At 34.5% G+C, this 14,818-nt stretch overlaps 1 protein-coding gene and 2 long non-coding RNA genes across 4 annotated transcripts; 1 reads left to right on the top strand and 2 right to left on the bottom strand.

The window, feature by feature from the left end:
- Positions 1-404: 404 nt before the first annotated feature.
- LOC145133983 (uncharacterized) lies at positions 405-1,698 on the bottom strand. Its single transcript, XR_013718853.1, has 2 exons — positions 1,037-1,698; positions 405-956 (listed from the first exon to the last, which is right to left on the bottom strand). It is a non-coding gene; the product is annotated as an uncharacterized LOC145133983 (long non-coding RNA).
- Positions 1,699-2,012: 314 nt separating this feature from the next.
- Positions 2,013-5,350, top strand: LOC145132280 (protein FAR1-RELATED SEQUENCE 5-like). 2 transcript variants are annotated; one of them, XM_079067011.1, is made up of 3 exons: positions 2,013-2,327; positions 2,875-2,920; positions 3,044-5,350. In XM_079067011.1, the coding sequence occupies exons 2-3, from the start codon at positions 2,909-2,911 to the stop codon at positions 5,159-5,161; spliced, it is 2,130 nt and encodes a 709-aa protein (XP_078923137.1). In that variant the 5' UTR covers positions 2,013-2,327; positions 2,875-2,908; the 3' UTR covers positions 5,162-5,350. The 2 variants fall into 2 exon arrangements, with proteins under 2 accessions (XP_078923137.1, XP_078923136.1); XM_079067010.1 differs by lacking the exon at positions 2,013-2,327 and having other exon boundaries at positions 2,351-2,920.
- Positions 5,351-8,771: 3,421 nt separating this feature from the next.
- On the bottom strand, positions 8,772-9,900 carry LOC145132281 (uncharacterized). The gene is made up of 2 exons (XR_013717972.1): positions 9,596-9,900; positions 8,772-9,123 (listed from the first exon to the last, which is right to left on the bottom strand). It is a non-coding gene; the product is annotated as an uncharacterized LOC145132281 (long non-coding RNA).
- Positions 9,901-14,818: the final 4,918 nt, after the last annotated feature.

Here is a 14,818-nt window from a genome sequence, read left to right as displayed (position 1 = left end):
TATACTAAGGAGTTATATATGGAAAAATAAAATTATTTTTTACATTTTATTAAGCATAGTTATGTTTTTTAAAAGGTTAAACAAATAAAAACTTATATAAGGTTTTAAAGATTTTAGAACATAGAAAGACTTGAAAATAAAGATTACATAAATGAAAACAAACGGTACAAAGAATTATAATTATGTGTATTTTATATTGTATGTGTTTTGAAAAACCACACATCCTTAATTTTGATTATTAATATACAAAATACAACCAGCGTAATTTTTTCTCAACTTCAATTTTCTTAACAATATTTTATTTGTCAAGGATTTTTTATTTTATTTCACACATCTTAAGACTGAAAGATTACAAATGGTGGCCATAAATTATCCAACTCACTTGATAATTCAAGATCTAAAAATCAAAACAAACAACTAAAGTCGTTAGAAACACACAACAGAACATACACATATTTAAAAAAAAATACAATTAAACACACACAATAAATCATATACATAAATAATTAAAAGCACACATTTTTAATACATACACATGGATACATATCTAAGAGCAATGTTAGATTTGGATCTGGTGAAGCTAGAGTTGGTTGTCGTACCCTTTTCGTGATTGTCTTTGTTTCGTTTGGTTTTATCAGATCTGAAAGAAGCTACAATATATTAAAATAGAAATTGACCGAAATAATTTAGATAGAAACACATATCAGAATACAAAAAAAAAACTTCTTACTGTTTTCAATATCTAGGTGTCAACAGTAGGGTAGTGTGCTAGTTTGATGATGTAGATCTATGTCAACAAAAAAAACATGTAGAAGAAAGTTCATATGCAAAAGAAATGAGAGATCAACCTCTTTCAACAGATCTAAATAACCAAATCCAAACTTTCATCTGAAAAACCAAACCCAAACTCTTTCATCAGTGACACAATGAGTCGCTCTTTCATCAGATCTGAAAAACTAAACCCAAACATTGAAGTTAAACATCAAGCAAAATAGATCTGATGTAAAAGAAATTAAATGAACATGAATTCTTATACCTAAATAAAATAAAACTTCGTTCTTGGAAATCTGATATCATTCGTTCTTGATCTGCTATCAAACAAAAACACAACAGAAGAGTAAATCACAAAATCAGTCTCTTTTATGTGTAAAATGAATCTTGTAAGAGCTATGATGGAAATAAAAAAATTAAATTAAATTACCATAACATGCTGAAATGGTTCGTTCAACAAAACAAATGCAATAAAAAGAAGTATAACCTGTTAAAAATCTAAAACACCAAGAGACAAAAACAACAGTGGTTCGTTCAAGGTTCTTGGAAAGTTACGTTCCAGATTTTTAGAACTGTAAATCAAACCAAGTCAAAAAAAACCCAACCTTTCTCTTGTTTGATCGGTACACTCTTAGAAGACTTAAAGATTGTTTGAGACCTAGTAGATGAGATCGAAAGCCACACCAAAAATCGATTGACATACACGACAAAGGAAATGAAGATTTAATGATTCGGCGACAGGATTCAGTAGGTGGGTGGGTGTAGTGGTTGTCGTGAGGAAGGACGAGCGGACGGTGGATTCAGTGGCTTTCGAGTTCCGATTTATGTGGGTTAAACGACTTCCAAGAGGAGGATGATGAGGTTTGGGGGATGTGTTTGACGGAAGATTGAAAGACAAAAGTAAATTAGGGCAACTGGTTTCATTTTTTCCTCTTATCCGTGTGTGTGTTAAAGAGTAAATTACATTCTCTATTCTGATTGGTTAAAATCATTAATCACCAATAGCAACATCATAGCCGTTCAATTTAGATCCAAGAGTCCAGCTTTAGTTTCCTTATTTTTAAAATAAATGTCTTAAAATTTAGAGGGCCCACAAACATAAACTTTTTATAAGATGGTATATATATATATATATATATATATATATATATATATATATATATATATATATATATATATATATATATATAAAAAAAAGGGAATGTGTGGCTTATAGGTATCTCACATTGGGTATAGAACACTAAAAACATCGACGTTTTGAAGTAATTCAATCAAATCCCGTTTTTCCTTCTAAAATCGACTTATCACTTCTCTCCAAATCAGTCCTCCCAAAAGTTTCGTTTTTAAAGTTTCGTTTTTATCTATTTACTGAACTGATACGATGATCACGATCTACACAAATATAATTCTTTCTTTCCCACCAATTTCTGTAGATATCGTGATCTTCTTCTTTGTTATTCTTAATATTAGCCCACCTTATTTGGGAAAAGGGTTTATCGTCTTTCAAAGCCATTCTAATTTTCTTATTACAATCCTTCATCTCCGTTTTCTTCCAGGTAACGTCTTTAGTATCCTTATTTTTGTTATTGTAATTACAGGTTATTGTAATCATAGGTTTTTGTATCGCTTTAATGATGGCCCACATATCTAATTCACCGGTGATAGTAATTCTAAAAAAATTGAAGGTTTCATCAATACTGTACGATTTGGATCTTAGCTCAAATCATTTTGTTATTTAGTTAGGATAGTAATTCTAGAAATAATTTCTTTTAAGCAACTTAACCGTCAATTAATTTGTATGCCATCACAAAACCTATTGGAATAGAACTTTTGTTTAATTGTATTTTCATACTATTAAATCCATGAACCCAACAAACCCACTAACTTGTTTGTGAGTATTTAGTTTTTTTTATCATCATTGCATAATTATGTCTACGCTAGTGTTTTGTTTCTTGTTATATAATTCTATGTTTTAAGTATGTTATTAATAGAAATTAAGTTCTGTATACAGACTCTCTTTTTCACCATACACCTCTTTGATTTTTGGGATGCTAATATTTTTTTATTGCTTTTCATAATCGTCACTCTTACAATCCATATCAGATCCGTTAGTGGTTTGCTACACACCCAGATCAAGATGATGTCTGAGGTAAATACAACTTTGACTTAAAAAGATCATTATTTAGATATTGAATCCTGATGATGTTGCTAAAACAGTTCCAATTATTAAATGTTTCTTAAGTACATCTTTTCTATCTTTATCTTGATACAGGACATATATGACAATATTACTTTAGAAAATCAAGTAGTCGATCAGCCTTTTGAAACACATATAATTGAAGATGTTGACATGAATGGTCATTTTGTATCATCTTCGGAAAATGAGGATGTAAATGATATCGATACAGGTCTTGAATATGATGAAGATGAAAGTATCATGGGAAAGGTTTTCAATACCCCTAAAAATGCATATACATTTTATAATAGATATGCATTTCTACATGGATTTGGCATACGCACTCATTGGGGTTATAAGAATAAGACAACAAAGGATGTTTATCGCAAGATGTATGTGTGCAACAAACAAGGTTTTAAAAGATTGAAGGGTGCTAGTTCATGTGGAAATACAAAGCAACGTCGTAGAGCTTTACGAACCGGATGTGAAGCGATGCTTCGGATTTCAAAAAGGAAAGATGGAAAATGGTTTGTGGATATTTTTAATGATACACATAACCATGAGTTGAGTATTACACCAACAAAAGTAATGAAACATCGTTCACATGCGAAGTTCCACCGCTCAATGGCATGCAAATCTCTTATGGTGGAGTTTGGTCAATCAGGGTTGAAGCCTTCTCAAATTAAAAAGGCTGTAAATGCAATAAAATCTCCATATGAAGCTGATGTTACTTCCAAGCAATGTGTTGATGTACTATCCGAGCAACGAAGAAACTACAAAGGTAAAGAGTTTTATGGGCTCATTAAACATTTTCAAGATAAAACATTAGTTGATACCAACCAATATTTTGTCGTGGATTTGTTTGAGGATGGGTCTCCTAGAAATATTTTTTGGGCCGACGGAAGATCAAGGGATGCATATACAAAATTTGGGGATGTTGTCGTGTTTGATGTTACGTACATGACGAACAAATTTAAGATGCCATTTTCTCCCTTTATTGGGGTGAATCATCATGGTCAATCCATACTTTTTGGTGGTGCATTGCTAGAAAATGAAAAAGAAGAAACTTTCAAATGGTTATTCGAGCATTTCTTGAAGTGTATGTTCGAAAAGTATCCATCAGCAATAATAACAGACCAAGATAAAGCTATAGGTAACGCAATCAGCAAAGTATTTCCAAACACTCGGCATCGTTTTTGTGCATGGCATATTAAGAAGCATGAGCAAGTACATCTTCGACCACTTGTAGCTCGTTATAGTGATTTTAAAGATTCCTATAAATCATGGGTAAAAAGTGATATCATAGAAGAGTTTGAAATCAAGTGGGAAGGTATACGTGATAAGTATAACCTAGAAAACAAAAGTTGGTTAACCGAGATGTATTACCAACGGAAACATTGGGCTAAAGCCTTTCTGAAGGATGTTTTCTTCGCTGGCATGACAACAAGCGGACGAAGTGAGAGTATTCATTCATTTTTTGACGGATTTGTTAATTCCAAAACCATGTTGAATGAATTTGTTGTACAATATGATAAAGCAGTTCACTCTCGAAGAGCTGCCGAAGAAGATGAAGACTTTAAGACAATGAACTCAAAACCAGTTCTATTTTCTGTTCATCCAATAGAAGCAAAAGCGAGTGAATGTTATACTAGAAAGATGTTTGAGGCTTTTAAAAAAGAATGGATAGAAGCTATGGGCAATTTAACTCATGAAACATTAAGCAAAAGTACAGAAAAAATTAAGTATAGAGTCGGGCAGTTGAATGTTGATAAAATGCGTTGGAGAATTGTTACCTTTCATTTCTTGAATCCAGTAAATGTCAAGTGCTCATGTGCTAAATTTGAAACATATGGGATATTGTGCAAGCATAGTTTATATGTGATCAAGAAGAGACATGTTGAAACCCTTCCTGATCACTATATTTTACCTAGGTGGACACTTGATTCTAGATTCAAGGTGGATAGTAACAACATTGGATTGGAAGAAATCAACAATGAAAATGGAGTTGGTGCCTTAACGGAGTGGTGTGTTCGTGCAAACTATAATAAAGCAATTGAACTTGCAAGAGACTCCTCTTTTGAGATAAGAAAGCTTAATAATTTCTTGGTAAAGTTTTTAGAAGACCAGCTTAGTCGGAAAAAGGCGAAAGGACATCTGTCACACCCCCGAAACCAGACGGCGGAAACGTCCGGGGGCTCGCGTGACTTAAATTGAATACCATCACAATGAATATACATGAATCATAACATAAACATCACCATGCATCAATACATTACAACTGATATTGTTTACATACAGTACATTGTTTTAAATATTACACATTCATAACACAAATTGTTTCAAAGTTTTCAAAGCAAAACATCCTAACATAATTGGCATTACTCTTCCTCTTACCTGTTACCTGAGAATACAAGTTATTTTGGAAAACGTCAACATATGGAATGTTGGTGAGTTCATAAGCAAAGTTGTGATAAAAATGATTTGTATAGTTTGTAAAACCCAGAAAATCCGATATTTTCTGAAAAGACAATAGTTTATCAAAGTGTGAAGATCCATAAGTTGATGCATGAATGATTTCAAAGCATATATATATAAAAAGGGTGTTTTGTATTATAGTTATAGAAATTCCGAGCGAGTAGTATTGATTTTCCCGGAAAACCCGATGTTTCCCGATGTCGAAAGATAAACGTGATTACTAATTGATATCCCGCGACAACGAATGGCTTTTGATTACTCATCCTTGTATACTCGGATGGTGTTGGATAAACCTAGTGAGTCGTCGTAACGAGGTCCGGTGAAGACAAGTTATAACAGCCAACTACGAACGTCCCATAAAGGTATCGCCCGTTGTTACTCACTTAATCCAGACCACCTTGATTACTGTTGAATAACGTCCTAATTCCGTCTACTTTGATTACTCATAAGCCTTAGCGAACGAAGAGAAGAGGAGTACGAAGTCCTGCTACTTATCGTAAGTACCTTAGGCTGTCGCGGATGCGAAAGACACGTTGGCCCAACTCGCATTTGATTACTTTGACCTTACTAGCAATACTAATGAACCACTAGGGCCCAATAGCACATAAAAGCCATTGAAAGTCCTTTTATATGGAATTGGGTCATAGGAGGCCCAATAACATATAAGCGTTATCCCTTTGGGCCCAAAGATCATGTTATTGGACTTGCAAGGTCCAACAAGCATGATTTGAAACTTTCTAGCCCAAAGTTTGAATATTTGCTCGTCTTAGGTATCGCATATCTATTGGAGGGTTTGATTGAACGGTTATTGTTTTTGTATCGATTCGAGACCGATCGATTCGTTTATAACGATATTTGGAGTTAAACGTGTATTCATCTTTCGATTTTTCGTAAGTCGTGATTTTGTATTTTGACTCAATGAAATGATTTGCTTAAAAATAGTGGTTTGACCTTTTCAACACCTTTCTTTTTATAAAAAAAATAACAGTTTTAGTCCTTTATATAAAAGAAAAGACGTTTTTAGTCCTTAAAACATTTTCTTGGCATTTTTGCATCATAAATTTGTTGAAATGATAGTTTTAACTCAAAACTTATTTTGTTAACAGTTTCAGCCCTTTTAGAATAGTATTTTCCGGTTGGAACCCAACTTTTCACAATTTTTACAGTTTTGGCCCAAAATCCAAAAACTTTACATTTTTTATCCTTTTTGGAAATGAAAGGAATTTTAATCCTTGAAATAGTTTTGTTACACTTTTTATCCCCTGTTTTGAAGAAATTATCATTTCAGCCCCTTTAAATGTCATTTTTCGCAATTTTGGGCTTATTGGGCCGAAAAGCCCAAAATTATCCCATTAAGCTAAAAATTTACATTTCAAGTCCTTTGAAAATTTTAATATTCAGAAAAACAATTATTGTAACTGTTTTGACTCTTTTGACCCTTAAGAAACCGTGATTTGGCAACCTTTAACCCAAATTTTGTATATTTGACAATTTAAGCCCAAAAATGGGTTTTATGTTGAAATATGTTTATCATGATCTTATAAGTTATTATTCTTGACTTGTTTAGTGTAAAATAACTTAGATCATGTTTGTTTCCTTTCTCATGCCATAGATCTCGAGTTATCACCCCTTTTTGGTTACATGTTCATCAGAAAAACACATAAAATCATACATACATGCATAAAATCACACATAGCATACACATACACATAGATATACACATTTTCTTGTATTCTCCCCCATAAAACATATAAAATCCGAAAAGAGGGGGGTATGAAGCTCAACTTTGCTTGTGGTTTCGGTTTTTGAAGGAAGAGATGAAGAAAATTCGATCCTAGCAAGTCTTCTTGGAAGATTTTTGACTTAGATGTGTTCTAAGGGACAAGATCACGAATTTTGTATGAGATAAGGGAGATTGTTGATGGAATGAAGAAGATATGTTATGAATCAAAGAAATAACTTACCAAGGATGTGAATTACTTGATGAAAATCCTTAGACTTCAAGCCAAATTTTCGAGATCTTCAAAGAAGAAGAGGATGATCTTGAGAGTGATTTAGAGAGAATTTTTGGTGAGGTGTGTGTGTGTTTGTGTTGGTCTTCGGCCGAGAGAAAAAGAGAGAGGGGAAGAGAGAGACTTGTGAGTTGACATGCATGGAAACATGGGAAATTTGCATGGAGAACCAAGAGGTATTAGTGAGGTGGCAATGAAAGTCAACTCTTCCTCTCATTTTTGGTGTAGTTGGGCCGAGAAAAGGAGAGGGGAAAGAAAGAATATTGGGCTTTTTGCTCTTAAGCCCATCTTATGATTCACTTAGATGATTTTCGGCCCAATTAAATCAAAGAATGATTTTTATGACCCATTAGGGCTATTTAAATTTGTTGTGATCCAATAAGGCCCATTAAAGACAACCAAATTCATTTTAGGCTTATAAGGCCCAAAATATTATGTTTCATGTATATGGGCCCAATTAGGGTCCATTTGAGAGTTCTATGTTCAAGATAGTTAAATTGGAAGCTTATTGGTCCATTAGGCCCAATAAGGAAATCCTAGTCCAAAATGGACTTAAACCGGGATTTCTAGGGCTTCCAATTCTTTGTTGACTATTTGTAGTGCTTGAATAAGGTGTTCGAGTGGAGTTTTGTTGTTATTGAATAAGCATCATACATGTTTTCACATTGTTGGTTCATAATTGATATAATTGTTGTAGTTACAAAGCATCAAAATTCCTAGTTGTGACAACATCCAAATACATCTCAAGAATCTTGTGCAGGCATTTCTCAAGTAGACATGGTGCCTCAAATATCTATCAGGGATCCTCTTCTTCCGACTAATACGAAAGGGCGTCCCAAAAATGCAAATAGAATCAAATCTTCTTTGGAAATGGTGAAGAAAAAAAGAACTTGTTCTCACTGTGGGGGATTAGGTCATTATATCAGTGGGTGCTCTATTAAAAAGGTAATGTATTATTTTATATACTGCTTAATAGGTAACATATTTTGTGGTTAAATGCTTACATTTGTTTTTTCATCAGGCGGAAGAAGCTTTAAAAGACAAAGAGTTATATGGTAAATAGTAGGTGATATGGTGCTGTCATTTCATCAACCTCATCCAACCTGTTTTGAGAAAGGATACGATGAAGAACTTGCATTTTTTTTCCGTGTTATGTTTTTTTCACCTGAAATTTGGATATTGGATTTTCGTTGTTAATGAGTTTTGCATTTAAAACAGAAACCATTGAGTCAAAGTTGAGTAAATTTCTTCAAGGCTTTTGTATGGGGATTACAATTAGCTTCCTTTGGTTTAGCATAGCATGACATCTCAATTACAGAAGTGATTGCAATTATAGGTAAATAAAAATAATAAAACTCATTTGTAAGAAAAAAGCTGAAGGGCATAAATGGCATACAACGAAGAATTTAAGTAAAAAAATTACAACAATTCAATTAATTCATCACATAAACACATATTCAAAGTTCAATGATTGGTTCTAGTTTTTGGTAAAGTATTCACTATTGATAATGTTGCCTTTACATAACTTCAAGCCTTTCTTTCATTCTGTTTCTACTGATATCAGCTACCACCTGAAAGGGATTTCCAAGTAGAAACAAGTCTTTTATCTTTGATGAGAAGTTCAACTAGTCATTGATAGACACCATCAATGGAAACTATAGATGGAAGAATTCCCAAGAACTAAATTACCTGAAGTTAAAAAATAAACAAACAAAAAATGAATTGTTTTGATTAACGACAACTTCATCTCCATTGATAGTTAATATTTGTAATAACTACTTTAAAGATGACTAGATGAAAATTCAAAAAAAAAATAATGGGATATAATTATCGTATAAATTAAAAGAAATCTAATTTTATGGGATGTAATTAAGATTTACCTAATACCAACATACTGTGCTATAAGGACTTAACAACAAATTGAAATTTAATAGAGAGAAAATGGAAAACCTAATTACAACTCATAATAGTAATAAGAGAGATGAAATATAAGAAGGTAGAAACCAAAAAATTAAATGGAAAATGAAAAGGGGAAAAAGAAAGTACTGCAAATCGAGATGTTTTTAAATGGGATCAAATTTTAATAGGTTTCCAAAGAACTAAATTAAATTAAACAACTAGAAAAGTAAGTCTAATTAAAACAAGGGATGTATAACTTAACCTGTGTAAATCGGTTTAGGACGAGGGATATAATTTGTGGCATTCGGCAACAGGGCCAACCCTTAGATATTAAATCATCACTTTTCAGATTTGTTCCTTGCAAATTAAACACATAAAGATTGCGTACAATACTCCTAAGAGATTACTCAGATGAAGAAAAGAAAGAAGCCGATAAATATAGGAATGTTGACGGAAAGAAGAAAAATAGGTCGGTACAAGAGGAATACAGGATTTAATACATCTCACCTTAAAACGACAACGTTTTTTAGGTTCCACACCTAATACTAGCTACCTAACAGCCACACATTCCCTTTTCCATATATATATATATATATATATATATATATATATATATATATATATATATATATATATATATATGGAAAAGTGAATATGTGGTTGTTGGGTAACTAAGGTTGGGTGTAGAACCCTTTGAAACGCCGACGGTTATGAACTTATTCTCCTTAATGGATATACATAACTCAAATCTGAAATCATGAAATTGCAAGCAACCATATCTTTATGTGACATTTCATCGAACACCTTGTCGGCATATCTCAAATCTTTACTCATTTTCATACGACTAGGGATAATCATCCCATTCCTTGGATAGAAAATCTCTCTAGTTATTCTCCTTCTATATATAAGCGAGGCGGAGGAAAACAATAGTGAAGCGGAGGAGAACGGCAGCAAGCAAAAGTGGGAACAATCTTAGGAATAGTGTTAGACAAACATTTTTGGATGAGAACCACATCGATTTAGGTGTGGAATTGAGCAAACGGTTATGGAGGCAAGGAGAAAAGCACCACAAACAATGAAAATAGAATCAATATAGATAAATTTGTTTGTGGGGACGGAGAATAGAAGAATGACAATCACTGAGGATGACCCCAAAAATTTGGGAAGGCTATTTGATGGACTTTTCCAATTGTGTCGTAGTTTTGAAAGTTCTGGCATTAAAATCTTTGAGGTGGATGTCGACCAGATGGAGAGGAACATCACGACAACTACAGAGAAGAGCAAAATCGAATTTGATGAAGGAATGTAATTATGGGTTTGGCGGTGGTCTATTTTAGCCAAAACGACAACGTTTTTGAGGTTCTATACATATGTTTAAATACCTAGCAATTATATATATATATATATATATATATATATATATATATATATATATATATATTTGTGTTTGGTGACATATCGTTTATACATGTCTCTTGCACTCTAAATTCCATTTTTATCCAAAATAAATTAAGTTTACAATTCCAGACAACGGAGAGAAATCTCCGTCACCATCACTATCTCTGATAATGAACTTGATGAAATATCCACAAACTTTTAAAAAAAAATATAACTCGACAAATATTTAAATTATCATACATACTTATAAAGCTAGCATTTTTTCTTGAATCTCATGCATTTGAAACCCCCTTTTTTAACTTCCTCAAACCACATTCATTTGAAACCCCTTTTTTTAACTAATGCAACTCAAAAGTTTTCTTAATTATTGATTTAACACTCAAAAGTTTTATAACTTATATTATGTTTAATTAGTATTTAGTGAAAATTTTACTATTAAAAGGTCAATCTTTTGTGTCATTTGTGTTATATAAAATCTTACATGTAAGAATGATTTGAAGATATTGTGATTCTGTAACATCCCAAAATTCAAGGCCAAAAATTTCATTTTTAAATCATAACTAAACCATAGTATTAAATCATTTCAAACATACTAAAAGAGTTATATAACAAATCAGAGTATCTTTTCAAAACACTTGTTCATTTCATCAGAGTAAAACATCCCAGGCTGTCTAATCAATGGTGTGTGCCATGCGATCACCCCGAGCTCTTCCCTCCGCTACCGGAAGTACCTGAAACCAAAACTGAAAACCGTAAGCACGAAGCTTAGTGAGTTCCCCAACCTACCACATACCCTGCATAATCACATACTGTAAATATTGGGTCACGCCCGCTACTTTGGGCCTCGCCCGCTACTTTGGGCCTCGCCCACTACCTCGGGCCTCGCCCGCTTCAACGGCCCCGCCGCTCCGGGCCCCGCCTGGCTTCGAGCCCCGCTCGGATACAGATCTGTTTCTCTTAGGCCCCGCCTGTCCCTGGGCCCCGCCCGCTAACATATAGTAACACATAAACATACCACAACACATAACTAAATATATACTACTTAATCCTGTTCTAAGGCTTCGCCTATCTTGGGCCTCGCCCTTGTCCTGCTACTGATGAATCATGGAACCCCGTCCACGCTTCTTCTGATAGTGAGATACGGGCCCAGCCCACACTCACTCCTTTCCTAACTTGGGCCTCGCCCCTGATCTGCTGCTAATGAGATATGGAACACCGTCCACGCTCTGCTATTGGTGAGATACGGGACCTCGCCTACACTCACCTCCCTACCAGGCACATACAAGTATCACACAGACAACAAGTATACTCTATCATGCAAACCATTCCTTGGGCACCCGCCCGACATTGGACCTTGGTCCTGAATATCATGCTAGCAAACAGTGCCTAGGGCTAACCCCCGGGTCTTCCTACTCACAACTACATGGGCCGGCATTGTGGCCGTAGACCCATTCACACAAAGGGAAACTCACCTCAAACTGCTGAAGCTGCTGATAACCCTCTGGCTGCTGTCTGACAACTCTCTGAACCGCTGCTCCTCTAGCTCCCCGAGCTACTATTATCAATATAACACTTAGTTCCAAACTGAACTCTAGAAGTCAAACTAAGTCAACTCTGGTTAAAGTCAAAGTCCTGGTCAAAGTCAACCTTCCAGTTGACTCGACTCGCCGAGTCAACCCGAAGACTCGCCGAGTCCTTAAACTCAGAAGCTCTCAAAATACGACCCAACTCGCTTAGTCACCCCAGGACTCGTCGAGTTCAACGATCTCTGAGTCCCATCCTGTCCAACTCACTGAGTCACCGCTCAACTCGCTGGTCTGCATCTTAACCAGAAGAGGTTGGGGGTTTTACGACCTGACTCGTCGAGTCCAAGAACAGACTCGCCGAGTCCTAGGCAATCTTCAACAGACTCGCCGAGTTGTTCTTCCAACTCGCCGAGCCCATGCACATATTCATACAACTCATCGAGTACACCCATGTGACTCGCCGAGTCTCTCAAGTTCTCAATCCATACAGTGGCTTCAGGGCCGGTCCAAACGATGGGCAACCCGGGCGACCGCCCAGGGCCCACGTCTCCAGGGGGCCCAAAATTTCTGGGCTATGTAGTGTATGTATATAAAAAAATTATTACCTAAGTGATTTTTAGGACTTAAAGTTGGTTCAAACTCAAACTAGCTCAAAAGATAAATAATTTGGTTTGCTTGTTATTGTTAATTGAACGCATTTATAGTGAAGAATAAATGATATTTTTTTTTAATCTTTATTATTTTTGTCTTTAATGGACCCTTTTTTTTCTTTTCGCCCCAGACCCCATATACGTTTGGACCGGCCCTGAGTGGCTTTTCGAGCCATGCAGGGGCTCCAATCCATAGATCCACTCTTCTACAGTCTATCCCCCACATAAAGTTGCAAACTTTACGTGAAACCAAGGGGCTAAAGGCCCAAAACACTCTAGGGCTAGGGTTTAAGGCAAAGGGGCTTCACCAACAACTTATTGACATAAACTTTATGACCTTCTGGACCATCACAAGTCTAGATCTGAGGTAGCAACCTCAGATCTAGGCCTCTAACTCGACATAGTTCTCAACCATGCCCAAAATGCCCGAAATCTCAAACATAAGATAGATCTATTTGCAATAAAGCCAAAGCAACAGCTTAATACCTCCAATATATGCTCCAACTGAAGTAGATCCCGGATCTACACCACTCCTTTGCAGCAAGCCTCTTGATCTTCAAGCCCCTTTCCACCAAAACCACTTATCTAAGCTCCAAATTGCTTCCAAGGACTCTCACTCACGATTTAGGGTTTCTAGATCTCAAAAGGGGAGTAAAGAGGTTGGGGAAGGGATGTAATGTTCTTTAAATAGGGCACAACCCCCGGGATTAGGGTTTTTCTCGCCCAGATCAGACTCGCCGAGTCCACTAGCCGACTCGGTCACTTACTCTATGCCCCGGATCCCGCTCCGACTCGTCGAGTTCCTCCCTGGACTCGACGAGTTGACTCGTGACTTAGAGCTTTTCCTTTCTTTTCTTGGTCTTTCTGATTATGGGTGTTACAGATTCAAAAGTTTTCATATAGTTGAAGCATTCACGATCCAAATATGATGATTTGAAGAAATGGGTTATGTCGCATCGATGGTAATTGTAATATGATTTTTTCTTTCAACCAAAACAAATGATGCTTTTCTATTCTTTCTTTATATCCAGTTTCTCATTTAATCTTTATATGTGATTTGTGTGTATTACTCAATCTTGAATGTGACTCTCCAAACATCAATGTTTTGCTTGAAATTTCTTTTTCAAGAAAAATATTTTGATTGCAGGTTAGTGAAGAATTGTCATCAAGTTTTTATGTTTGAATAGTGTTAAATGAAGAAAGAAGATTCATAAAATGGATATAGGTTTTTTTGTTTGAGCAAAGTTGATGAATGTTAGTTTTCTCTTTTGATTTAAATGTATGTTTATGTAACATCTTTATTTATATATTCAACCACCCAATGCTCTTATTTATTTGATTGTCGTTTTTCTATTTTGATTATGTTTATTTTCTATTATTTTTTTTTTGTTGGGTTATCCTACACAACATATTTAAAAGACAATATTTAAAAGATAACATAATTTTGAACATTTGATATGTAATTATGATAGACTTATCATGATATGTTCTTCATATGAAAGTAATTTATCCATATTACTACGACAAGAATTACATATTACATTTACGAAAATATATATATTATATGTGATTTGTTTAACATGTATATGCACCTATGTATGTTATAAATTTATAATTAAATATCTTTATGTTTAATAATTGAAGGGATTAAAATGATGCATCAAAACCAATTATTTAGACGAATATAATAATAATAATAATAATAATAATAATAATAATAATAATAAATATACATTTCCAAGTACCGCATTCATTTGAAACTCACACTACAACTCAAGAGTTTTCTAATTTATGTATATTTATTAGTTACAACTCAAGAGTTTTTAACTTATGATTATTAATTAGTAATCACTAATAACTTTTTATTTTCCTTTCTTTTATAAGGTTGTAAAGTTTTGCTCATTAAAAACA

The sequence above is a fragment of the Lactuca virosa genome, chromosome 8 (assembly GCF_052849685.1).
Source record: "Lactuca virosa cultivar CGN04683 chromosome 8, Lactuca_virosa_CGN04683_v6, whole genome shotgun sequence".
NCBI lineage: Eukaryota > Viridiplantae > Streptophyta > Magnoliopsida > Asterales > Asteraceae > Lactuca > Lactuca virosa.
The sequence above is the reverse complement of the archived record's forward strand: the minus strand, read 5'-3'. Positions and strand labels throughout refer to the sequence as shown.